We start from the raw sequence: 27,463 nt of genomic DNA, 5'->3' as shown, positions 1-27,463 counted from the left end.
AAGAAAATATAAAAAAAAATACTTGTCATCATCTTTTCACAGAGTATCATGCCTCTGAAGCCACCAATTAAAAAGCAGAAAGTAAAGTTTTTCCATATAAAGGTAAACAACGACCTGACCCAGACGAGGGCCCCATTTGTGTACACAAGAAGTACGGCAATTCCGTAAAGTCGGACGTACATTTCCGACAGTTTGTTGATCCATATCTCAATGGCTATATATAGGAGATAACTTTTCATTTGGGTTTTATGGAACATCTACCTTGTACTATTCTTGTATGGAGTTTCATTCCTTGTCCATCCAAATAAACTACAAAAATACTCAAAAAACCTCCCTGTGACGGACGTACCCAGAGAAAGTGACTTTTTCAGATCATATTTTTCTTTTGAAAGTTTCTGTGAATTGGAATGTGATGCAATTAAAAACTACTATACATGCTATGGAGAGGACTCTTAACTACGCATGTCATTAAACAAGCAGTTGAAACCTTTATCACTTCCCTGAAATATTTTCAAAAATTCCTCTGTGACGGACGTACAATTTTTTGTGACGGACGTAAACGTGTGAAATTATATGGTAAATGTACGTCCGTCACAAACAAGAGTGTTACTGGGTATCCCTAAAATTTCAATTTGTGACAGAGCTTCACCCAGAGTTTCCATGTTGACAGCTGTTCACAATACTGCAGCATTTACTTGTGGCTAATGGAACAACTTAGGTAACAGTAATAGTGAAAAGAAGGTTTACCGTCTCACAAAATTTTTATTCCATTGGAAATCTATATTTCACTTTCAGTTAAGTATGCAAATCATCACTTGAAATGATAATGGTAAGCTCATTTAAATTTTGTGTGCATCACTTTAAACAATACAGATGTTAGACCCCTAGGGTGTGGAAGTTCTCTAGTGGGTCAGAATGATGGGTCTTTATTAACATTGAGATGGTATGAGCACCAAACCATTTTTCTTTCACTTTTCTTGACACCCTGTTTATTGACAATTTTTGTTTATTAAAATACATATACTGCAAGCTTCTGTATGGATGATATAATAGCACTTTTCAGCAAAGAAGAATTTCAGATGTGTGATGCAGTATGTTGCATTACTTCAGGAGCTCTTAGGCTGTGTTCACATTGGATCACCTGGTCTTGGTCCTGTGTTGACAATTTAACCGCAAATATGTTAAATACCAAAATCTCCTACAGTTTATATGTGTTCATACTTGAACTCATGCTCCAGCTCTGATTGCCAACTCTGAGTCAATGAACAAGAAGTTACAATATTTGTAGGGTGACCCTCATAAAAGTTCGAATGCACAAAGTGTATGGCAAATTTCTAATAAAGTGTCACAAACTTCTGCATGCAATGTATTCAAGATTTTGGTGATAATGGGAGAAAGAAGTTAGTGTTTTAACCAGGGTGTGCATACTACAAATATACGGTAGCTATGAGAGCATTTACTGGCAATAGTTCTGAAATATCTAATGTCAAGATACAGAGATACAGAGGCACCTCTTTGTTTAGTATAGCAATTATGAAACATGTATAAAAGTAATACACACAAACACTGTGAAGTTAAGGAAGAACCATCTGGTAACTGTCCACCAACACATAAAACTATGAGCACATGTGGTTTCAAAATTAACTTTTCTTCCACATAACGATAACCTGAAAGGCTGAAACCCACCACAATAGGTAATGAACCTAAAGCAAATGTAGAACAAATTACATCAAACAATAACATGCATACTACAGCCGTAACAAAATACGAACAATTGCAATAACAGTTCTCGGTGACTCTCTGACAATCTTCCTTCCAAAACTGATTTATTATTTTACTCAAAACTGGTTGAACACATTGTAAAACTAATACATATGTTGGATATCGAAAGGAAACCTGATGGTCAGAGGGAAGAATAAATGGCAGAACTACAAAGAAACAATGTTCACAATCAAGTAGTTTGTAGCTAATAGTTCCATATATCTCCATGGTTAATTTGCCTAATAGTGTTTGGAACAGAGCAACAGGCATGCACCCTAACCCTAACCCTAACCCTAAGTCTTCCGTATTTTTACAGAAATCCTTTTTTTTTTTTAAATTCCAATAAAGTTCCGCCAAATTGTACAAATATCAAAGACACAGCGCGGCAAAAATGCCTGGCCCGTTGCAGCAAGCTAACTTCAAGTTTTACTCATCGATCAACCAAAATACCATTTCCTGTTACACATCGCATTGCACTGTACAACATTGTGTGTGCCATGTGAACATCGTTGCGTACGTGCGAACTTCAAATCGCCATAGCTCATTTCTGTCGTTGAAAAACCTTGCCTAATTCAAGTTATGCACAGGGAGCGATAGCTCCCACTAGTCTATGGAACGCGAATAGGGCAAACATATTTCGTTGCTAAGTTTAACGGAATTTTAGACATCAACGTGAGTTTGAGCAACAGCATGGTAAAACAGCAGCAACAACTTTAGTTTAGGCAACAACAAACTTAGATTAGACAACGAAATCAGTTTGCCCTAAACTTACGTTGTTGCCATCGGCGCTGTTCAACAATTGCTTTACCACGCTGCCTTCATATGATTACTATACGCAGGGGGTTGGTTCTTACGAAGATCTAGAGAGGACATGGTACAAAAAAAATATTACGTACGTACGTAATATTTATAACGTACGTAATAAATATTACGTATGTACGTAATATTTATAACGTACATAATAAATATTACGTATGTACGTAATATTTATTACGTACGTACGTAATATTTATAACGAACGTACGTAATAAATATTACGTACGTACGTAATATTTATCACGTACGTACGGTACGTGATAATTTTACGTTCTATACTGAAGATAGTAAGAAGTGGCAGTACATACTGTAACATATTTGTCAACATGCAAGATACGTATACCACAGAAGTCAAGCTTATACTTATAGTTAAGTAAAAAATGCCGGAGACAGACAATTGGTACGTTCGTTCGACTAACACCGCAGGAATGTATGTGCTTAGGCTTGCCACAATATAAAAATCTCCACATCCACAATGTCTGAATGTTTCATGCGATACAAGAAAAGGCTCCTCAGAATGCGCCTGAGATGTCTTTCGCCTAACTATTATCCGATGCTTTGCTGTCAAAGTAATAAAGGATTTCCTTCTGGCTAAACCCTAAATTAATGTACATACGAACAAGTTCATCCCTCTCCATCTTTGATATGAAGATGTATCACCCGCAGTATATAACGTAGGCTCGCTTACGTTAGACAAGTGTTAACATAGGCTATATCACTAAACACGTACATTCGTTATAATTATTAAATACGTACGTGATAATCCCTATATAAGTACGTAGTAATTATTATGTACGTACGTAGTAATTATCACGTACGTACGTAGTAATTATGACGTACGTACGTAGTAATATGACGGACGTACGTGATATTATTACGTACGTACGTAGTATAAGCACGCTCGTACGTGATAATTATTACGTACGTACGTTGTATTATTACGTACGTACGTACGTAATATTTTTTTTTTAACCATGTCCTCTCTAGATCTTCGTACGTTATTGCTGCCTGGGTTTAGGAAAACAGTCCTGTGGACAAGGCCGCCTTTGTTCTTCGCATATACGGGAAGTTACTAGAGGAGCAAAGTGGGCAGCGTCAGCTCATATATGTAGCATGGTGGAGAGCGTTGACCGGCTTGTAATTGGGTCGGGATATGTGTCAAACTTACTGACTATTTCGTAATTGGTCAGTAAATTAACGACGCGTTTGTATACAGCGCAAGTCGAATTTCGCGCGAAATGCCCATATTTTTTATATCACGTGATTGGGCAATAACGTTAGTTTAGACAAGTTTAGACAACAACGTAAGTTTAGACAACAATGTAAGCTTAGACAACAATGTAAGTTTGAGCAACAACATGATAAAACAGCAGCAACAACTTTAGTTTAGACAGCGAAATATGGTTTCCCTTTTCGCGTTCCATATCTGCATTCCATAGACTAGTGGGAGCTATCGCTCCCCTGTGCAAAAATTGCCTAATTCACGTTGATTCGTAACTGCTGGTGCTCGACATAAGTTTCGGAATTTACGCTTGTGATATTTGTGAGAGGCTAAATCTACGGGATACGCATATGATAGTCGATATTCGTGATCGCTTTCAAATGTGAGACTGTTTTTTATTCCGGATTTCGCTGCGACGTATTCGTTACTCGGAGCTAGCCTAACATAACGATAGTGTGTAAGTAGTCAGAACCAACGGTAGGATGTGTTAGCGCTAATACTTTTGAGCTAGCCTAACATAACGATAGTGCTTAAGTATTCAGAGCAAGGAGTAGGATGTGTTAGGACGGCATTCCCCGGTTTCTCCGAAGTTTTCCGTTTTTTTTTTTTTTGGGGGGGGGGCTGCACTTACATCCCTGGGCATGGTGTTATGTAGTTCGTTTGCCTTGATCTCAGGTCACCTTGGTCCCCCGAGTGTTCACACTCTGGAACTGATATCCCCCAGAACAGGGGATCAACATGTCGCGGTCTGACCCTGAGTAGGATAGTATTTACACTAAGATGTTGATCTCGAGCAGGGGATATTATTCGATCAGATCCCCTCTGTATGTTTTCTAATGTGAACAAGGCTTTTAGATGAAAGTGTTATATCAATGTAGACAATAGCACACTGTACATGTGGTTCAATACCATGCCATTCCTTTGATATCTTGCCAAGTGCTTACCAATAACACAAACATATATGCTAGTTGACACTGTAGTATGCAGTTTGCCTACCACTACATTTATGCTAATGAAACAACCACAAAACTACCTAAAGTCTTTGTAAATGACTAAATGGGTTTGACTATTAAATTCAGATGTAATATAGTGATAAACATGCTATAATACATTATGTGACGGACGTAAGCTTGACGGACGTACTTGACGGACGTACCAAAATACGTACGTCTGTCACAGCATTTTCTAAAAAAATAAAATCCAAGGGATTAAAAGCACATGATGTAGTTATTGACTGTTCAAAATGTGCATTGAATTGCAGATGTCTTGAAATCTGGGTACTTCCTTCTGTATGAAATTTTTAAAAATGTGATTTTTCTGTGACGGACGTACACATGACAATTTACATTTGTAAAAAATGTTATTCTCAGAAAACTGAAAATCCCTGCAACTTTATCTGTTTGTAAATTGAATCTACATATTATATCACTTAAACGAATCCAAAAATATTTATTCCTCTGGCGATACACAGGCAAAAATAGGCATTTTGTTTTGGAGTGATTTTTGTGAAGCAAATTTTAGATTTTTTCGGTTGATTAATACACACCTTAATCTGCCGAAAAACAATGTGTTCTACAAAAATTAGCTACATATTATAAAACTGCATAGTTTTAGCTTTCATCTGATACCCTACATGTTATGATTCAACGTTTTTTCATATTTGATGAAAAGGTTTACTAGTTTACGGAACTGCCCTGTAGTCAACAGAAAGAGAGGAGTGGCCCTTTGACTAGGACATACCCTGAGAGCAGTTTATTTGCTGGGGAGACATACCCATATCCACCTGCTACCGAGGAGCTCCTTCAAGGTGATCCAAGCCCTCTCACAGGAGAACTCAGTATTCGTACTGTGTCAGCATCATCATCACCATCATCTGATGGCTGGAGAAACAGGAAGAGAAGCTGCAAATGCTTGGCAGGCACTTCGTTCCAAGCTTACCAAGGCTTTCATTGAGTCAGTTGCCCCAAGCTCCAACATGTGTGATTCCTGCAACACTGTAACTTCATAACCAGTAATGAGTGAAGACTGCACCTCAAGACCTATCTTCTGTGGGGTCACAGAGAGAATGCACAGTTCCACCACTTACTACAGTTTAAGGTAAAAGCCATTTTTGTGTTCAGAGAGCATATTTTACATCAGTCCCTCCAGATTGAGGTAGCCAATGCTCTAGTTGAAGATTACCAAACTACACACAAATAACTTCAAACCCAATTATTATAATCACACAAAGTAAAAAAAGATAATAATGAGAATATGTGACTTTGTTCTTTAGCACCATGTTTAGGGGTTGGCACTGCGATGCCAATTCCTGAAATTGGATCACAGTGAAGTAGATTGTCTTGGTCTGTGCGCTGTGATCTGTAAGTACTTACACATGTATGTCCTGTCAAGTACAGGTTATCATTATTTCATGCCCAAAATTATAACCTTATTGATGTATAATTTGAACTGTGGCTAATTTTTCTGCATTGGCATTTGGCTCCAAGAGATAGCTGTTCTGAAAGAGATATTGAAACAGTAGTATACATTGGCATTTGCTGCAAATTTCACAACATGGAATGCTCATGATTGCTTTGGTACCTTTCACTGAATGATCCCAAGGTGGGATTTACAGTATGGAAATCACGGCTTCCACTAACAGTAGTTCCTCCTAGCAGGAACTTACAGTATATGCCAATTTCTAGTGTTCTTGTATGGTTACATTTCTAGGGTACTGTAATGTGTAGTGGCATGGATGAATTAAAACAGTACACTCAATGAAGCTACAAATTCTGATTCTCCCCTCACCTATTACAGTATGAGCTTTGTGAATTATGAATGTAATGCATTTTGTCACACTGTGTGTTCCACAGTTAAAAAAAACTATGATGTTCTGTGAAGTTCCTACTTAGATTAAACTGCAGGTTAGGACAATTGATTTTCATGCTTGTTTCGATCATGACCTTATACAATACCACACTGTACTCTACTAGGCTGAGCTTTATGTAACACAATAACATGCAGGGGAGGGGTTGGGGAGAGGGTCATTGAAGAGACCTATTCGCTACTGGTTGATCATTTCTGGTAAATTAGGATCGATAGCGACTAACTGTGTAATTTAACAGAAAAAGTTTAGAGTAACCTACTTCAATGCATGCAAGTCTCGTAGAAGGCTGCCTGCAATGATATGCAACCTATTAATGTAAAATCATGTTCAGGAAGAGGAATATGACACCTGCACACCTGGTACACTGGGCCTTCCATTTTTGATGGAGTCAAACTGTCTGCTTGGGGCCTACAAATCTGGTGCCCTATATTCAGATAAAAAAGTACAATGGGCATGGCAGAAAGAGACAATACTCTAAGATCCAAGATATTAAAAAGACATGTTATTTAAAGCAACAGTCTGTGCAAGGCAACCTCTCTTGCTCAAGACACCTCCCATCTGCACCCCCCCCCCCTTTCAAAAAACCATCAAACCATCAAAGCCATCAAAAAACAGTACAAGGAATCTTGCACATATGAAGCTTTCATAAACTTTCTACACATCACTTGTAATACACACATTTTCAAAATTCTTTATTAAAACTACCTTCTGGAGAGATTAAAGGGGACCCTGCTGCACAGTATTATAAAAATCTTCAAGAAATGAAAGTTGCTTTTATTTGACAAAACTTTTTTTGACCTTTTAAGTGATGAGCATAATGTTGTCTAGATAGCTATCTATCTGCTTTTTATATGTATTTGCTCACAGAATGGATACCGCTCAACTTTCAATTTCTGCAGAGAGCTCATTGCCACACAACACAGTTGTAACAAGAAATATTTGAAGTCAATGAGGTTATTTGACAAACATGGTAAGAGTTATACACCATAGTGGAATACATATACACTGTATAATATCATGCTGTGATATGCTTCTATGTGCCATTCAACTGATAATGCTATGTTGCATTTTTGTATTGAAGGATATGGGTACTCGCACTACAGTACCCTAGTTGCCATGTTTGGTAATGCACTGAATTCCATGGGCAAGTTTGAGGGTATAGCTTAGGATCTTACAACCACTTGGGCTGAATATGCCATTTTGATGTGGTTGGGAATGGCCGATAGATTTAAAGCCTGTAAAATGTTTGTCATAGTGCAGATGCTCTGTAAACATATCTTTGACTCTTTCAAGATCCTCTGCCATATTTTAAGCCTAATTTATGTGTCACAACTATGAAATGTTGAGCATTAATAGAGAATACCAAGATATCCAGGGATCGACAGGCCACAGCTACTGTTATTTCTAACATAATCTCATTCCATAAGTTATTGTATCTTTAACAAAGGAATATAATTACTGAAACATCCTTTCTGGGCTCTGTGCCACATACTGTACACTTCCTTGACCATAGGTCTGATGAAATGGATTAGTAGGCAAAGTACAAATGCATAATGTTTGTGTTGCTTTGATTTATGATGATATAAGTGAAGTTCAAGTGATGTAAACCAAAACTTCAAACCTATTTGGCACATTTGCATGTCAAACTCAACTTGCAAGAACTCTTTTGACTCTCAGGAATGAAATTTAGTTTGCATACTTCAGAAACTAGTGCATTGTTTGTAGTAACTCTTGAAGGTTATTCATCACGTGAACACAATGAGATATGCTGGTGGTTGTCGTGAGCATTCCTGAATGAAGTCCTGAACTGCTGTTCTTTGCCCTCTTTTTATTTGAAGACTATGCCTTTCTTCAGACCCAACTACTATATCCTTTTAGAGATGTTAACATCTTTTCTTAGTGATGATAAGATGCATCAGAGGTGCAAAGCACACTCAGTATCCACAATCGAATTAATGCATTCATTGATCTTGTCATCCTAGAAGCCTGCACATGTATCGTAAAGTGTATGCCCTCCCTAAGCTGCATGTTAATTTAATTGTATGTAATTGGTTTCTGTAGCATTTACACACCATATATTAATGTTTATGTGGTGTAACTTGGCCATTGTGGTTGCATGGATATCCAGATCGCTGGAAATAACACTTCCCAGACCCAATAATGCTCCAAAAGGGCAGGTCCAAGCTATTTGCACTGTGACGTACGGGACATTTCAGAGACTTAAATGTGTCTAAAAATTATAAAAAATCTGTTTTCCAGAAACTTTTTCAGGTTTTCATATTTGTTATTGCTGCTACTGTATTACAAACTCATGAAGATTTCCTACACTTGCTTTAATTAGGTCGCATCTTAATTAATGTACAGTGTGACGTACGGGACCAGAGAAATTTGTGTGTTTTTTACTAAAGAGCAAAGCTGAAATCGCTCTGAAATTAGGAGGGCAGTGATCAAGCTGTTATAACTAGTGAATAGTCTAACCTTCCAAGGGCTAAGCTGTAACATATTAGAAAAAAATATGAAGCCATTCCAGTTCAGTGATTACACAAATGAAAATTGTCCTGTGACGTACGGGACATGTGACGTACGGGACAATTTGTCCAAATAAAAATTGACTATGAAAACTCATATTTTTATTCCTGAATATACCATAACAAGCTGATTTCTACATAAAAACATTAATTTGGATATGCCAAAACAATGTCATTGGTAATTTCATGCCATATTTCCTTCTTTCTGGGATCGAAAAGAGCAGTGACTGTACTTGTGAGATCATTCCACTACATAAAACATGGAATGCATAAAGTATAAATCTACTCTACACATTCATCAAATACTCATAACATCAATTCTAGCTTTGTTAGACCACAAATGATTCAGGATGTAAAGTTTTGATGCAAATCTGTTTCGGTATATACTGTACAACACTGTATCATACTCCCCACTATTGACCCTGAATTTGAAATATGATCCATCCCATTCAAAACATACCAAAATGTCCACAGTAACGTCCACATAATGTCCATCTATGAAACTAGTACAAGAAAGAAAACTCTATAGACCTAACACTGGTTACCAGACCAAATACTCATAACATCAATTCTAGCTTTGTTAGACCACAAATGATTCGAGATGCAAAGTTTTGGTGCAAAACTGTTTTGGTTTACACTGTACAACACTGTATCATACTCACCACTATTGACCCTGAAGTTGAAATATGATCCATCCCATTCAAAACATATCAAAATCTCCACAGTAACGCCAACGTAATGTCCATCTATGACACTAGTACAACAAAGAAAACTCTATAGACCTAATACTGATTATGGAACAAACTCATGAGTGATTGTCCTCTGCAAAAATTGGGCGAGCGAAACTCTACACTTGTAACTAAAAGTCTCAATGTCTACTATCTAAGTTCAGGACACAAGAACATTGCTGCACAGTCATGATAGTCACCTTTCACAATAGGCCTAGGAAATGTTGAAATGCAAACTCAACATTCTTGAAGTCATCCTCATTCAATGTCAATGTTGAAAAGCATTGTAGATGATTCTGTATTCCACACACACACACACAATTGACTTCCCGATAGTTTATTGAACAACACCTGGGCTGTTGGTGGTCATCGGTCAATAGTTTATTTGAAGCTACCATCTTTCAACAAAATCAATTTGTAAGCATTGGAAGGTTTCCAGTAGAGGTCCCCATTGGAGCCCATGCATGTTTATTATGTATAAATACAGGGTTTCCCCCACACTATGTCCCGTACGTCACATTTTGTCCCGTACGTCACATTTTTAATTTTGATAATTAGATTTGCTGTGAATATTATTCCAATTTTTTTGGGATGGATTTTGTTGAACAATGTTCTTAATTAGAACTTTACAGAATATCACCCAAAAAAAATTGTTCGTCCATATCAAAACTTGAAAAAAAGTGCTGAAAATTGTGACGTACGGGACATCATTATTTGGACACTAGCTAATTAGCATATTTAATTGATGAACCCCCAAACATAATATGTCAAAATTATTGGAAGGAAGGGTGTATCATGTCCCACATAACTTATATTCAATAAGTTCATATTGCTGGCAGGGAAATAGGATTCCAAATGTCCCGTACGTCACACTGCAATTTGAATTTATGCAAATTAGCCGGCTGTAATTGTTCGAATAGGCAAAACCATTCAAAAAATTTTGAAAATCTGAAACTTCAATAATTCAGCTTTAACATGACACCACATTTAGGGTGCTTCAGTAAAGTTTGAAATTTGGCTTCTAGGGATACAATAGCTTGGACCTGCCCAAAACCTCCTTAAATTTGAAATCTCATGGCTTAGAAATTTAAGTTGGGAGAACACATGGGCGTCTGCAGAAATAAAAATCAGGAGACAAATAATCCAAGTAGACTTTTGTATACAAAACTTTTGTCTGGGTCCTCTCCCAGAAAACAATTATAGACTGCCGCAAATGCGATTTCCTTCCAAAATTTAACAAAGTTTTGTGGATTAATGTAATAAAGTGAGAACAGCTGCATGCCATTTGCACAATGCTGGATCAAACTGCGCCAAAGTTCAATACAGGGAAATTTGGAATGCAGCGTTTGGTCAAGACAAATTGGTGGGGACACAGTATATCATGTCCCCACAACTGAAAAAGTTGGTGGGGACGCGTCCCGCTGTCCCCACCAGGATCTGCGCCCATGGTCTGTCTAGCTAATTCATTAAAATAAGTAAAAACTACTCTCGGTGAAAGTCTGTGTTGTTTTTTGGTGATATTTAGTAACAAATTGTGACACGGTTAGACATGTGCGTAGCGAGGAATGAGTTGGCGCCAAGCGTTAAAGAAAATTTTGGCCGAAAATGCCTCCCAGATCGCTGGAAATGGCACTTCCCACCAATTGTAAGTTGCATCTAAGCATTTTCTATTTTGAAATTACTAGCAATAACATAAAAAAATATGCTCTTATAGCCACAAAGAAAAAACTATGCCACCAAATATTGGGGGGATATTAGATTCTATATCCCCCACCTAAACTATTGGAGGGGGGACATGTCCCCCCCTCCCGTCCCCCCCATGATCGCCGCCCATGGTGGCAGTACTGTACATTACACTATCATGTAAGTTATGATATTGTGTGCAAATTCAAAGAACACATTCAGGTGCATACCTCTTACACCTGTATGTGGAATACAATATGCCCAATACGTAATGTATTTTCCTTAGCATTGGAAACAGATTCACAATGTAGAGTTAATCTAGGTTTCAGAGTGATTTCTAAATCTTATTCCTTGAATTTGTTGCGGCACATTGTTCTATTAATTGAATTTCATGTAGGAGGAAAATATGCATCACATTCTTAGCTCACACTAGTATCCGCCGTAGACATCGCCCAATTTCAGATCCATCTATCTGAAACTATCTGTCTATAGATCTGTCTGACCGTCGGTCTGCCCATCTGTCCGTCTATCTACCATGTCTGTACGTCTGCCTATCCGTCTTTCAATAACTACAAATAGAATGCTACTATTCCTGCATTCTGTCGTGAAAATTTATCACAGTGCATAATCACCATGTTAGGGGCATTTTTAGTGCTCAGGAAGCTTAGATCAAAGGTCACTTACAGTAAGAGTCATTTGTTCCATTTATCACTAAGGAGTTTAAAATGTTTGAAATGATGATAGCTCTCTAAGGTGTAGGAGTAAGCATGTAGCCAACAGCCATATGCCCCCAGTCTGTATCAAGTATACATCAGCATGCGTGAGTGAGAATTAATTGCCTTTGCATAATTTTAACTTTATCTGAAACATCAATGACAGGAATCCAATTAGAGCACATTAAAGTGCATGCAGTGCAAACCTTCTTTGCCAACTCATGTCTCCTAACCATATAACATTTCTTGGTACTGACCAGAACTGAGCCTTTCAATGGCAATGATCCACAGCACAAACCACTGTATACAGGTACATTTTGTTGACCTTATAAGTGGTCATTTCCTTTGCAGTAATGTGATACTCATTTCTTATACAGATTAGCAAGGATATTACAGTGTAAATGTTACAGAACAAAAAGATAAGTTTTGTACAAAAATGGAAAAAATGTTATGAAATAGTAGTTAAGTACCTTTTACCAATCTAAGATATTAAATGCTTTTACTACAACTATCTCCTTTTTGGCAACTTGGTAACAGTAAGTGATTAGTGTGTTTATTGGTCATTGCATGAAAACTACAGCCCCCTTTCTACCATAGCCTTGCAAAATCCATCTTCCCTAAATACTTTTTACCTCATAGTAAGATATTATGCACTGTTGGTGCTCTTGTTACTGTAGTACATGATAAATGACCACAAAACTGTCTAATTAATGTCCATGAAATTGCCAATTGAGTATAATGCAAACAACAAATTTATATTTTGAATTAAATAAATCATTAACAATTGTTCTTTATCCACAGAGGAATATGCCGGAATTGGGAGGTTTTGATATGACACTGCCTGTATTTCATGCATATGGACATAAACTTCATTGCCAGGTAAACACATGCACGTTTCTGACAAGTTGTCTGCTTTACTATTCATTTTTTAGAACAGGCTTGCAAGTGTCATATGCCACCTAGTTTTATAATTGAGGTAGTTGTATGAGTATGTATGTACAAATACTATTTTATTGGGTGTGTGTGTGTGCGAGGGTGCGTTTGTTTTTCTATCTGACCGAGGACTTGAACAAAAGAATTTCAGGTCCTCGGTTGTGATTTCTAAAGAATCACCACGTCCTCGGAAGAATTCTATTGTATGGGGTATTGTTAGGGTTAGGGTACGTGGATTTGAACAATGGAAAATACAATAGGGTCCTCGGTCTGGATGTAATACAAACATGTGTGCAGGTGAGTGTGTGTGCCTTGAGTTAATTGGAGACCATTACAGTTTTAAAATTGTGCATGTGACTATGAACCTAAAGTAAGTACAGTACCAGTATTATATTGTTTTTGGTGGAACCAAATCACAGAATGTTGATAAGGAAAAAGCTAGTGTACTAGATGTATATATGGAGCACATGTATTGCATTATATGTTAGTCCGCTGGGAGTTGGGGCACGGTGAGGGGAAGGCTGGTTTAACCTGCGTCATTTGCAGAAATTTGTAAATTAATTTTTGGTCTTAATTCGTTTAGTTGATCTATCAACTTAAGTGCTCCCATTTCACCTTGTCAGTGCATGTTATATTTTGAAAAAATCTGTGGTTACATAACATCATTCGTAAGAGACATTACAGGCTAGACAGGAACAGTCTGCTCTGCTTACATTCTGCTTAGATGCTTTTTGTACAGAGAACATGTGTGTTGGCTTTAAAGCAATATCTTCATTGGTTGGTAGCTCAAGCACATCAGATCATGCGGCGAGTAATGACTTATTAATTAAGGGCCAATACACCAGACCTTGACTTTACTAATAGAGATTTGTGAATTTTGCTTTAAATTAATAACTATCAGCATTCTCTGTTTTTGTTTTTGGTGGTGTAGATGTCATATAGCACAAGATGGAAGAAAGCATTTGGCCGAACGGACGGGGAATGTATGGAAAGATTATGGTCAGTTCTGAGAAAGTTCTCTCATATCACCAAAGAGATGGCCCAATCACACAGGATCGATCTTCTAAGCGATGCACTGTTGCATTATTCTGCATGCAAACTTGCAAACCTCAGTGAGTTATTTTAATGAATGCGCCTTACATGATCAGTTATTGATGTTAAGTTAATGACTACCATGTGCATATACATCAACTATCTCAGTCAGTACAGTAAGACAGCTTTCTCAAACCATATGACAGACCATTTCTACCAAGTAATACTGTGTGCCACAACCAATTTGTTTCAGTAATACACAATTGATGAACTTCCAAGATTATGCAATTTGAGTGATTTGCAGCACTTACAGAGAAATTGGTTTTGTAGGCTAAGTCTTGATATGTGTTACTTATTAAAATTTGTTTTGTGACATAACTAAAAAAAAGCAAAGAATCACCATATTGTGATATTTTTTGTTTCAGCCAGCACCGCAAATACATTGTAGAGATATGATTCTTTTTGTGGTAGTAGGCCTACATACATTACGGATACAGACATCTCATCTATATGCGCTGGGATATGTAAGCAGAAATTTGGTAGTGTTTACATTAAGATTCACCATACTTGTAAAAGGTTAATTCATAAATAAAATCAGGAGCAAAGTAGACTAAGGGTTTTTTTTCCATGGAGAATCAAAATCACCACAACCCTGATTACTGCACACATGCTATAATTATGCCTGCATTAGCTAGAAGTTACAGCTGATAGAGCTGATAAGTGAACAGGTACAATCGAACTATTTTAAGTTAAGTATGCACACATTACTCAATATCAGAACCTGCCACTTTGGTCACAAATGGTGAACTATAGAGTATCTTGTTTCCAAATTTATGTCATTAATTGCCAATTAATAGGGTATTTAGGTTTATTTGCATAATGAAGCATTTTTATCTTAGAAAATTGGCATACGTATGATGCATGGTTAGCTGTATAGGGAAGGTTTAAGGTAAGTAACAGAAGTTCTCATGTGTAGAACCCTGTTGTGTGGACAATCCTGTGGATCGACCATCAAAAGAAAAAGGAATGTAGTTAGTCACCCACACATACCATCACCTCCAACCCTCCCCTCTTAAAATGACTAATTGTTATAACTCAGCTGCTTTTACCCCCCCCCCCCCTCTCAAGTGCACAAAATCTAAGAAACACAACTTGGGAAGATTCTCTCACCACACTTCCCTAACCCTTCCCCCTTTGCAACTCTCACTGAGGTATGCATATACAAGTGAGGTAGGCCTATATACTGCTATATTATTGGTTCTTGACCTTGTGAGCCATTATAATTGCTAATGATTCCACTCAAAAATATTGATATTTATACTATATTCTTTGTTTTCCTTTTCCAAATTTAGGCACATTACTCTGTGTGTCATTGCAGAAGGCAAAAGATATCACCAAACAGTCTGAAAGCAAATTAAGTCGCATTTGTCAAGAATGTAAGTTACAATTAGCATCAAACACACTCGTTCATGACGTACAACAATATCAGTTTCATTGCAGGATGAAAATTGTCAACAGCACCACTATTTTTCCAATATTTTCAATAGCCTTTTCTTGCAGAGGTGTTTCAGTTTTAGTTCTTTCATCCTAGCTCTTTTTGCATTCTCCATATATTGGCAAGTAGATGTAAAATTATGATATGTTTGTGCTTTCATATTATTCCTATAGCTAACTGTCACAATGAACACCATTAAGTCATGGCATGAGGAAGCAAAAACAATCTTGGCAAAGAAGCAAAAAACATCAAAGAGTGAGTTTATGACTTCTCTCAATAATTCAGGGCTGGATGCTTGGAGAAGAGGGTAGTATCTATAGGATTGCTATGCTTTTTGTATTATACTTTTTCATTTCAGTCAAGATTCCACTAATAAGATAAACAATGCTAAAACCCTTTTATATCAACATGGCAAAAGTAATTCTAGGCCTGATGTTTTGATCTTGACAGATTATTCTTCAGAGCAAACAGTTCGCCGTTGAAGAAGATTTGTTAAGATTGAAACATATTTTAAATATATTGTTCTTATGCTGAATCTGTTTGCTATGAATTTTCCTAAGACTTCATTTGTCATTATCCTTTACAATAAGAGTCAGCTGCCAGGGTTTTTTTTTCTTGTATCTTTCAAGATTGACAATTTTTTCCCTAAATTGTTACTTTACTGTCTTCCTGGAATGCATACTGCTTGGCCAGATTTCTCAAAGTGAAGGACTCTTCGAATGGGACAAAAAAACGAAACAAAAGTTAGATGCAAATTGTTTTTTTTTTGTTACCTGCAAGCTCTTGCACATATAATATGTTTTTGGCTGGAAGAGCTTGTATGTAAATTGTATGTAACCTTTAATGGAATGTACCTGCATTTGTTGCTTACATGGCTATTTTCAAGCAAAAGAGAAAGTATCTTCTGTTCATCTTTTACAGAAATCAATCTTTCTTGGAAAGACATTTACGTTAAAAATCTGGATCTGTATCAAGCTTTGTGGTATGTTATGAAATTGGTTGCAATGAAATCATACACTTTGTATAAACCATGCTGCCTTGTGAGTGTGCATACAGTATCTGTTTGCATGCGTGCGTGTCTGTGTGTGATACCTTGCTTGTACCCACCATATATCACAGACTGAAAAAGAAGTTCATGCAGATCTGAAGTATACATAGGTGAAGGGTAACAGAAGGGTAACACTGTTTCCCAAGAAGATTACAGTACATCTGAGACATATCTTTACTTCGATTTGTTAGATTCTTCACAAAAAACATGCTTCATTTAAACCCAAGTGATTTCTCACATTTCTGTACATATTCCTGATAGTACTACATGATTGCATGCCACCACTGTAACTCTCTGTATATGTAGTGGAATCAGAAGGAAGGGGGGGGAGGGAGTTGTCATGGATGATATCATTATTTTCATATTGTGTAATGAATTTTTTAGTGCACACACATGGCATTGTCTAAGGAGGTCTGCCCCCTCTCATATACTGGTCCCCACATGTTGTATATATTTAATGCAGTTTGAATGTGTTTGCAATGTATCAGTGTCATTGGCTCTAGGATGTACAATTGGGTTGCTGTCTGTTACTTTTTTTTGGAGGGGGGGCAGGGGGAAAGAATATGTCAGTGAACTAAAGCGTTTTCAGAGTTTGAAATCATGCAGCTATGAGTTAATCATATTTAGTGTAGTAGCCAATGGAACGTTCTATATCTTTCTAAATTTCATTACCCATTTATTAATAACGCAGTGAAAGAATTAATCAACAGTAAGTGATTTAAGGCAATAAACTGCAACCCTACACTTCAAAACCAAAATTTGAGTTTCCTTTTCCATGCAGGTATTAAGCTGGATACTTAAAAAAGGAGGGGCGGGGGGGGGTCACCAAATGGTCAAAATAAAATGGAAATTTATACAAGAATAAAAAAAAAATAATCACAACAAGTGTGCAGAATTTGAACCTTTCACCATTCTTCGCAAAAAAAGTGAATGTTGGCTGTTTGACTTGAAGCTGTTTACACTTGACTTAAATGTATTGCAAAAACAAATGGGACATACAACAACACATCTTAATAACAACTGTGTCATTAAATGAAACTAGAAGACACTAATTTTAGGATGAAAGCTGAAATACTTGCAGCTGATGTGGGGGACTATCATTTCATCAGTGATTGGGGAAGAGTCTAACCGGGCCACTTTATGCCTCTGCCATCAATCAATACAAGGTACTGTATGAAGTCAGTCAACCATTATTCTACATAATAATGGTGACAATACCAATTGTTCATTTTCCATCTACTCATAGCTAATTGGCACATTGTTCTTATTGCTCTAAATATTTTCAAATGTTTTACAGGTACCTTATCTAACATTCTGTATACAGGGCAGTTACAACATAAGCCTATAGTTTGTTTTCATTCCCCCCATCCTCAATCAATGTAGTGATATTCTTGTAACTGTTCCTAAAGCAGGTTTTCTTTTAGCTGTTACCGGGCCTGTTGATTAGTGCTGTAGAAACTAAGTGTTTCTGAAATAAATAAATATAAATTCCACTGCAATTTGTAACTGCATCCTGTCCTTGGAATTTATCTCAGCTTGAGAAGATTTTGAGGTTAAAGTTATGGCGTTAACCCTCAGCAGCAGCTGTGATGACATTTACCCTGGTTACAACCTTCTAAAGTCTTGCCATATTCCCCGTTGACAAATTAGAGAGGAATCAACTGAGGTAGCATATAACCTTTAAGTCACTTGTAAAACAAATAGTGAGGACAAGCTATAAGGCATAATGTAGGAAAGACCTGGGCACCTTGCATGCTCACCTGAATATTGCCAAGTAAGGACATGCAGAAATGGTAAATTTCCTCTAGATTGGTAATAAAAAGATTAAGAATTTTGTCCAAAGGTGATCATATTTGAAAATCTAGCATATAGGGCCAAATACAGTAAACCTTCAATTTTTTAAAGTCAATTATAAAGTTGCTAGTACATGTAATATTGGTTGGTTTAATTAAAACGTAAATAAAAATTTAACAAGCATTTAAGCAATTATGCTTTTGAAATATGACTACATGTTGCTAAATAGGCTTCTTGTAAATTAAATTTAATTGCTTCCCCAGCAGAATTTACATTTCTGTTTCTTTTGTAGGAATTAACTTACTGCTGATGAGATTAAACTACTTGAGGAATATTGGTGTAATGGGCTGCAGAGTTATGGGAGCAGTTTGAACAAGAAAAAGACATTGGAGTTAACAAAACAAACTTCATTAAGTGCCAGAAGAATAAAGGTCAGTTTAATATTTATTATTTTGCTCAAATTTGAACAATGAGTTAATTTTCTGCCACCGCTGTTTCGTTTCCTATGAGTTTGATATTTTGAGAGCTCAACCCGGGCGTGATGTTAGAAAGCCCACTTAAATGTACTCTAGGGTCTTTCCAGTAAGAAAGCCAATAATGACTGGTAGAGTCAGTTGTGCCATGTAAAATTAATCCATAATTCATCAGAATGTGAAAGTTGGTGAACCGCTGTACTGTACATCGGCTAGGGATGGTGCAGGTGTAAATTGTGCAAACTGTTCTGTCAATTCAGAGGTCATCACTTCTGCATCTCTCAGAAACCTCATAAATAGGTCTTGCCTGGACACATTGTATAGCACTTGTCTATGTGTTCTCAATATACTGTAGGAAAAACTCCCTGTTTAATTTCCCATAGGAGCAGTACTCTGTGACTCACAGACCAGAGTGAGCAGTTTCATGCAAGCCATGATACATACCTGTCTGTTCTCTTGAGAATTGTGATAAATGCATTCTTTTATACCCTTATACAGTGTTTACATAGTACATAGGCCTACTCATTCTTACCCTGGTCAGCAGTATAATTTAGTCATTAACCTTTAAGAAATGCTGCAAACATGACATGTATCTGACATTTGTAAGATTGCAAATTTGGATGTTCTATAAATTATTCCCACTCCCCCTCATCCACCCCCCCCCCCCCCCCCCCCGGCTACACTGGATGTTCTTTCAATAGGCCAGTTTATTATGAATATCCTGCTTACACTTAGATCCCCAGTATGTGATCATGCCGTTGGAATTAAGTATAAAATGTTATGTAGCTGTCTTGCCATATGTATAAAACTATGTCACATAATTTGTGTACAGGTCTCAGTTAATCTGTGGTCATGAATAAACAGCTTTGTTAGGGATCGTCTACTACCCCTCTGCAGAGCTTATCTTGTAAATTCCTCAAACACAGGGTCTTTAAACTTTTCATGGTTCAGATCTGCATTTGAACTGCAGAACAAATTTACCATCCATAATCTCAGGATCTCCTAGATTGGACCTGAACTCCTTCAGGGGGTCCACTGTAAACAGAGAAATTTATTTCATATATTGTAATTGTACAGTATGTTTTGTGTATAGTGGAGGCAAATTACCTCAATCTCTGGCCATATCCTGAAATGTCACAGCTGAATGTATTTCCAGCGCATTGTGAAAGAAGTTTTGTTTGGGTCTTCCTAATAAAGAGTTAGCAGATTGATTTGAAAATTTACATAGTTTGGGTTCATTGGAATTATATGATTGTATGGCAGCCTGCAGCAATCAGGCTATCAGGATATCTCAGAGCTCAGGTTAAGAAATCATCATCTCAGCTACCAGTATGTAGAATGCTGGGGCCTTCCTTGCAAGGCTTAAATGTGTTTGCTCTGTGGTGCTCTACATTAAGCATTTGAAGCAAGTCTTAGCAGCAGCGTGGCAAGTTCTTTTCCATTAAACCTACATCTCCCATCATTACGTTATAACAATACTTGACTTCAACCTTCTTTCACTTAAATTCATTGGCAACATAATGTGCTACATCAGCATATTCTTAGGCCTGTCTGGATTTTGTATGAATTACACTGTTTACCAAAATTTGTAACCTACACTTGCAGCAGTGATTATTCATTCAATGCTTGCCACGCATGGCAATTGCCATCAGCTACCATGATGTTGATGAGCCAAATGTTGGTAAGCTGAGTTGACCAAATCTGTGTTATTAATCTGACGATTAAAAATTGCATTCAATAGTTGAGAAGGTGAAAGACAAACATGAAGAAATGTTCCAGGAATGTTCAATATCTCTAGGCCAAGTACCATCACTAAATTGAATTTAGCTTCTGACTTGATCATACTTTATTGGATTGTTTGTAATTGTTTGAATGACACTAGACACACCTTTTTTTTATGTATTTTTGTTATACATCTCATTAGAACTGGATTGACAACAAAAAAACAAAGCAAGTCAGAAGAAAATTTGGCAGCCGCAGCAAAGTACATTCACTAAAACCCAGGAAAAAGAGTGCCTATAGCTGCTTCATGGCAGAGTATATTTCAGAACATGGTGGGTACAGTAGACATGAAGTTCATTATATTTGAGTAGTCAAGAAAATCCAACCTTGTTACTGATGCAAGTCACAAGTCTTTTAATTGTATTGTTAGAAGAATTGAGCGAACATCCAGCTTTACTATTGGCTTTCTTTGTGGTGGTTTTGAAGGAGGTGGCTTGAGCCCCCCCCCCCCCCTTCTATCCTTCCCACAATCACTTTCCTTGATTAGCTGTGACATAGATTGTTAGCATGCATGCCATGACATTTCAAATAAAAACAAATTAAGAAAATGTGATACTAGTACTGATCATAATGGTGGTACTACACCCAGGTGTTTGCTCTTTCTGACTGGGGTGGGAGTCTAAAATCCAACACAGGACTCACAAAATGTGGGGTGACATGTTGGTTACTAAATTGCCATAAGAAGAGAAAGTGGTGAGCTTTTAATAATTTCTTTACCATAAGTCAGCTCATACACAGCTCAACACGACAATGTTCACCTTTATGCAACCAAGGTAAGGATATCATGTCTGTCTGTCAGCCTGTCTATCTGTCTGTCAGCCTGTCTCTGTGTCCAAATTTGGAAAGATTCTTCTTTTCACACGGTGTCCAATGTAACTGAATAAAATTTGATGAAGTTGGATGATTGGTATCTGTGTTGTTCATGAGCTTGTGATCAAGGTCATGTATGGCTTACGATGTGACGTAGATATGCCTGGGATATATTCAAGAATTTGAATTGGAGCCTACTTCTAGAGATTATTAACATGTGTTCATTATATTAAGTTTGCAATGCCTGATCAAGATTCATAGTGTTCTCTAGTCCTGATTGTTTGTGAGAATTTAATTACTTGAGGCCTGATCACAAGTCGTGTACTGGTTCCAGTCATTTTGTGTTCAAAATATCTTCTATGTAAGCATGCATGGTTTGTGGGATATAGGACAATGGGTTGTCTCCTGCACAAATGTGTCCAATAGATCTGCATGCAAGTAGTCAAGTAATACTGTGTAATGTTGTCTGGAGTGGTCTATACTGTATATGCTACACTCCGTACATTCATTGCATGAAACAAGTTCTCTGTCTGAATTCCAAGTAATTAACCACCTTTAGGGATGCAGCTATCTGTATAAAATACTGACATTGAGCTGCCTTTATCATAATTGCCTAAATGAGTTAATCTTCAATTTTTTTTGTTTTGCAGCAACATCACCTGAAAACCAGGCTACAACCCTTAACAAAGCCAATGAAGCATGGAAGAAAGTCAAGGGTACACCAGAAGTAAGCAAATACAAGGAGCAAGCAGATAGCAAAAATAGGATGGAAGCCAAAGGTGCTACAATCAGGCAGGAGCATAAGAAGGTCATGGCGAGGCACATTTTGACTGAAATCAAGAAAATGGTAAAAAAACTGAAATAGCAGTAACCAAGGCTATCATTTGCAGTGAGAGTGTTTATAAACACAATTTCATGGTATGTCAGTTACATACTGCAGAAATTTCAATGGAAGACTGATGACTATAACAATCTGTATGCATATAAAAAACAATTAGAGCTGCATATTGTTTCACTCCCATCTGTAGGTATGACATTGCAGGTGTTATCATGGCTGCTTATTAAATAGTCTTTCACTTATATTTTTATTACCTGAGTAGGACTCCAATGACTATGCCAAATTATGTTTCTCTATATTTCATTACCGATGAAGATACTCTAGTACAACATTCCCATGCACTTGACACTTGACATAAGAATTAAGACGCAAACTCTAACCAATTTCCCCCATATGATAGAACTTGCATGGAACCGCTACGTACCTCCACATTTGTTACTATAGAAATATAAAAGTGGAAATATTAGTGTGATATTATTGCAATTAAAGCAGAGGAAAAACCTTCACTGTTCCTATTGTTTTTATTAATATCCAACTAGGAAGCTACAGTGATGTGATTTCAATAGTAGTGGGTGAGGGAATTTTCTGCTCTGTACTGAAGAACAGCAAAGTCATATTTCAAAGTATTAAACAAAAAACAACAATCACAATCAAATTATCACAAAAGTCATAACCAGTGAAACAGATTGACTCTGTGATGTTGCATGTTAACTCCAGTTACTGTATTCTTTCATAGAGGTCACAAGCATATCTGCTATGTTATCGTTGGCTCAAATAACTAGCAATTCAATAATTTACCTGAATATTGCAATGAACTGTGTGTGTGCGTGTGTGAGATTGTTGAGGGTGCTTAAATGTCTGTTCATATTACTGGGAGTAATATAATTGTTCTTCATTTCTTTCCAGTGTTTTCAACTTCAAGAATTGGACTATGAAGCAATGTTCGTTGCCATAGATACAGAGCAAAATCTCCATAGTTCGGGAACTACTGAAGGCCAAACGTTTTAGATAAAGAGGTAGAACTCTTACGAAAATTTGGACTGAGTGTTATAGGTATGCAAAACAATTTCATTGTTGAGTTATTATTCATTGCAGTTATTTATTAGTCAAGTGGCATAGAGACTTTAATGCCTGGAAGTCAGATTGCTTTGACTTCATCGCTCTTACCGACCAACATCCCTTTCAAATTCTAGCAAACCAAGAAAAAAAGAGTGGCTGATGTAAATTTGAAGTAGTAAGTAGAGCAATTATATGAATGGGTTTTCCAGTAGAAGTCAAATCTATTAGGTGGTGTAATGTACAGTAGCATTAGTAGCGCGAGTTCCTGCTTGCAGGATGATCTAATATACATACATATACATTTATATATATACGTACAATTATCCCACAAATATCAACTGCATATGAGGAAATATTCAAAGGTCATACATTCATTTTGAAGGTCGATCAAACTTGTGATTTTTTTCTTCTTTCTGTTTCATTCAATAGGGGGTAATGCTGATGGTCTTGTTAAAGAAGCAACCCGTGCAACACTACGTACCAGCGTGCAGGATCTCTTTAACGAAAAATACTGTAAGTAAAACTGACTAACTCACGTTCATCGATTGCATCTTGGGAGAGAAATATTATTATTGTCTTATTGTCACTTATAACTCATTAGCAATGAACAGGAATTTTTTTGATATGATAAAGTCAAATTCCATTCTTTAACTGCTGAGTGAAATACGAACAACTGGAACATCAGTCAATCAGTTTCCCAATTGTTCACAGTGCTACTTACATTAGCTGCCTAATATTGATTGTTCATTATTATGAGCTGCAGACATTAAAATGCTATATTCCAATTTTTCGGCTCATAGTAAAGTATTTACTACACAAACAATACAGTGGTTTCCGTTTAGTTGAAAAAGAAAGCAATTTAAAGGAATTTGATGTTAAAGTTAGCAGATTCTCACTGACCAGAAATGTGATGCGTACAAGCTAATGAACGTACAGGTCACCGTGTGTCGTCATTCTGCAGAGTGTACCCCATACGCAAAACAATAACAATGGACTTTCTTTTACTTCTCTTAAGAATGTGAGCCATTTATTAACTTCAGTCTTGCAATAAACATGTAGCTACAGGAGAAAGAAATGGTTGTTAGAATTGTTCACACATGGCTACTTAAACTCATTTTGGTTGGCAGTTCTTCAATTACAAGTAAATTATGGTTACAAACCTGCATCAACGACTGATCATATTTTGTAAGATTCGTTGCCATTATAGGCCACTTTACATAGTGTGCGATATGATATTGAAGCCTTGCCGCAATTCCGATTCTTACCTTGTGAAAATATCAACATTTCAGGTATTTCTTCATTTTTGTTGCAATTAATCGTGTTTGCAGTTAGTTTCGGTCAGTGGATGCAGTTGAATCCAAGAAATACAAAGCTCTGCGGGGTATATGTCTCAGTCTTGCTGCCATAAAGTATAATGCTTTCAGCAAGTCACAACTGCACAAAAGCAGATACACAAGCAATTGGAACACCACAGAAAAAAATGCCTGATGGATTCCTTGTTACACATTTTAAGAGTTTCAAATGCAATAACTTTTACCGTCTCAGGAAAATATATACATTAGGAAGTCTGTAGTCGAGCACAATTGGCATGGATAATTTCAAATTGTATAGCAAACATGCCAAATATTCAAAGCATACTTCCAGCCTACCAATAAGGATGACTATCTCTATTAACAGAAGGCCCAAAAATGGTACTAATCAGTATCGATCTAGTATAGCCCATCATTCTTCCTAAGGTAAATAAAAAAGCTTAAACTCTTCGCTGGTTGAATAAGTCATATTTTCTCTCATCCCCATTGTCTATAACCCGTCCGTATAAACCTGGATTTACCTAGATATGACTAAGTGACGTGAAAACAACGGTCAGCCTGGCATATGAAAGATATTGCTTATACCACCCACAGACTGAAATGTGACGGTAATTATGACCAGGGTAAAAAAATTGACGTACAAAAGGTAACAATTCTGAGTTTAGAAGTAAACATCTAACATAACGCCAATTCGTTCCAAGGAAACTTTTCGGAAGAATGTATCCTCTGTCCCAGTCATCATTTCTGGAGTGTGCTGAACATATTTTTGCCGGCATACGGTGGGAAACCTGGGAGCGAGAAAGGCTTGGAGAGTTCTCCTTACAAAATAAATCCAAAGCCTGCAGCGTTTGTCGTCGGTTTGATGACTGGGAAACACAAAGAAACTAAAGCTTTGGTTCTAAAAAGTGTATTGGCAACATCCTACTACACAAATCATTGGCATTTTGCTACTAACAGTTTATATATGACAGAGTGTTGTACAGGCATAGTACCGTACTGAAGTGAATAGCTGGATCGAAGGTTTTCCTCACACAACTCCACACATCTACGTCAGGGTGAACTACAGTCACTTGAGCGCTTAGGAATGTTTGTGAAAATAGGAATTTTTTTGTCCGAAAGTGCTAGGTTTTACTGAGTCCCACAATAACATAATGCAATTTGTCATAATGGAAGTGAAAAGATGTAACATAAATATGAACAGATTAGAGAATGCAGAAAAACCACCAGATATGCAAGTTTAAGGAATCTTTTTGTCCGAAAGTGCTAGGTTTTACTGAGTCCCACAATAACATAATGCAATTTGTCATAATGGAAGTGAAAAGATGTAACATAAATATGAACGGATTTGAGAATGTAGAAAAACCACCAGATATGCAATTTAAAGGAATTAAAATGTTTTCAACTTAAGGAAACTTGCAAAGCTATAATGTTGGGAAGGTAGTTTCCAGTGAATAGAACAGTTCTTGTGTGTTAATATTACACTGTTAGCTGGATGGAGGCATGAGCTCGAGTTTATCATGTAAACTAGTAAACTATGTTACTAGCTATCTGATTTAAGGCACATTGCTATCCCTGCAACATTTTAAGGACACATGTTTGGTTTATATGATCACAGATGCAGGTACGGGCAGAAGAGCAATGAGCTACAAGCAGCTTGCTATGGGGAATATTGTGGTAGATGGTCTGCCACCTGGTATTACCTGTAAACGACCGTCTGCGTATGGAGTCCATGATCTGCAAGCAATATTACGCAGCAAAAATAGTATTACCATCCGTAAGTTTGTTGTTTTATTTGTATGTCTTACTAGCCAGCTCACGAGGCAAACTAGTGTTATACCTTTCAGTGAGCAGATATCCTTTTGCTTTTTACAGTCATTTACAGTCATCAATTGTTATAAAGCTAAACAGGACAATTTGAACACTTACAAACATGATATGAGAGTAGAAAGGGGGGGGGGTGGGTGAGTGGACATAGGGGCTGGGTGTTTTTGCTGCAGAACTTCATTGAAATTGTCACATGATACATGCTGGTAGGTACACACAATACCAGCTTAAAAGGATATAATGACAATGATATATATTCACTGAAATGGAGGAGGGAGGGGTCTGTCCATAATATAGATAGTGGTATGTTATAGTTACACCACTGCATAAACATTTTGACCTGGGCTTAGGGTACTTGCTGTTTTTCGTCCTGTAATGGTGCTCATGACTGTACACATATTGTCCATATATTGTTGTATATACTTATAGTGTAAGTTCTCATGAGAACATATTGTAACCAATCAAATTTATTTCACTTTCATTGCTTTTCCTCACAAGGTTCTCCCAGCAATGCAACTATTACTCCAGATGCCAATTGCCCATCAGCAAATGAACATGTTACGTACAAAACTTATTTCGAACTTAAAGTTTGCTGATATAACATACCTTTTAAAAATATCTTTCGTTCGATTTTACAGCACAAGTCATTTCACTTCCTGTTCAAAATCTAAACTTTTTGGTTTAAGCTAGTTGACCATTTGTTAAAAATTCTCTGGAGCAAAATGTCTGTACTACACTCAGGCTAATT

General features: G+C 37.0%; 1 protein-coding gene across 1 annotated transcript in view; it reads left to right on the top strand.

Annotated features, from left to right (window-relative positions):
• The window catches only part of LOC139977760 (uncharacterized), a 31,929-nt gene that overhangs the window by 2,730 nt on the left and 1,736 nt on the right, over positions 1–27,463 (top strand). Inside the window, exons 3-19 of the mRNA XM_071987396.1 lie at positions 43–102; positions 5,471–5,896; positions 7,533–7,635; positions 13,119–13,196; positions 14,182–14,362; positions 15,635–15,718; positions 15,951–16,032; positions 16,699–16,759; positions 17,868–17,991; positions 18,912–19,050; positions 21,017–21,146; positions 22,335–22,531; positions 23,429–23,575; positions 24,011–24,094; positions 25,417–25,499; positions 26,507–26,665; positions 27,214–27,274. Coding sequence (XP_071843497.1) covers positions 25,457–25,499; positions 26,507–26,665; positions 27,214–27,274 — 263 coding nt within the window. The 5' untranslated portion in view covers positions 43–102; positions 5,471–5,896; positions 7,533–7,635; ... (10 more) ...; positions 24,011–24,094; positions 25,417–25,456. The remainder of the gene's footprint in view (positions 1–42; positions 103–5,470; positions 5,897–7,532; positions 7,636–13,118; positions 13,197–14,181; positions 14,363–15,634; positions 15,719–15,950; positions 16,033–16,698; positions 16,760–17,867; positions 17,992–18,911; positions 19,051–21,016; positions 21,147–22,334; positions 22,532–23,428; positions 23,576–24,010; positions 24,095–25,416; positions 25,500–26,506; positions 26,666–27,213; positions 27,275–27,463) is intronic.

The sequence above is a fragment of the Apostichopus japonicus genome, chromosome 12 (assembly GCF_037975245.1).
Source record: "Apostichopus japonicus isolate 1M-3 chromosome 12, ASM3797524v1, whole genome shotgun sequence".
Classification (NCBI taxonomy): domain Eukaryota; kingdom Metazoa; phylum Echinodermata; class Holothuroidea; order Aspidochirotida; family Stichopodidae; genus Apostichopus; species Apostichopus japonicus.
Note: the sequence above shows the minus strand (reverse complement) of the source record. Positions and strands in the feature narration are given on the sequence as shown.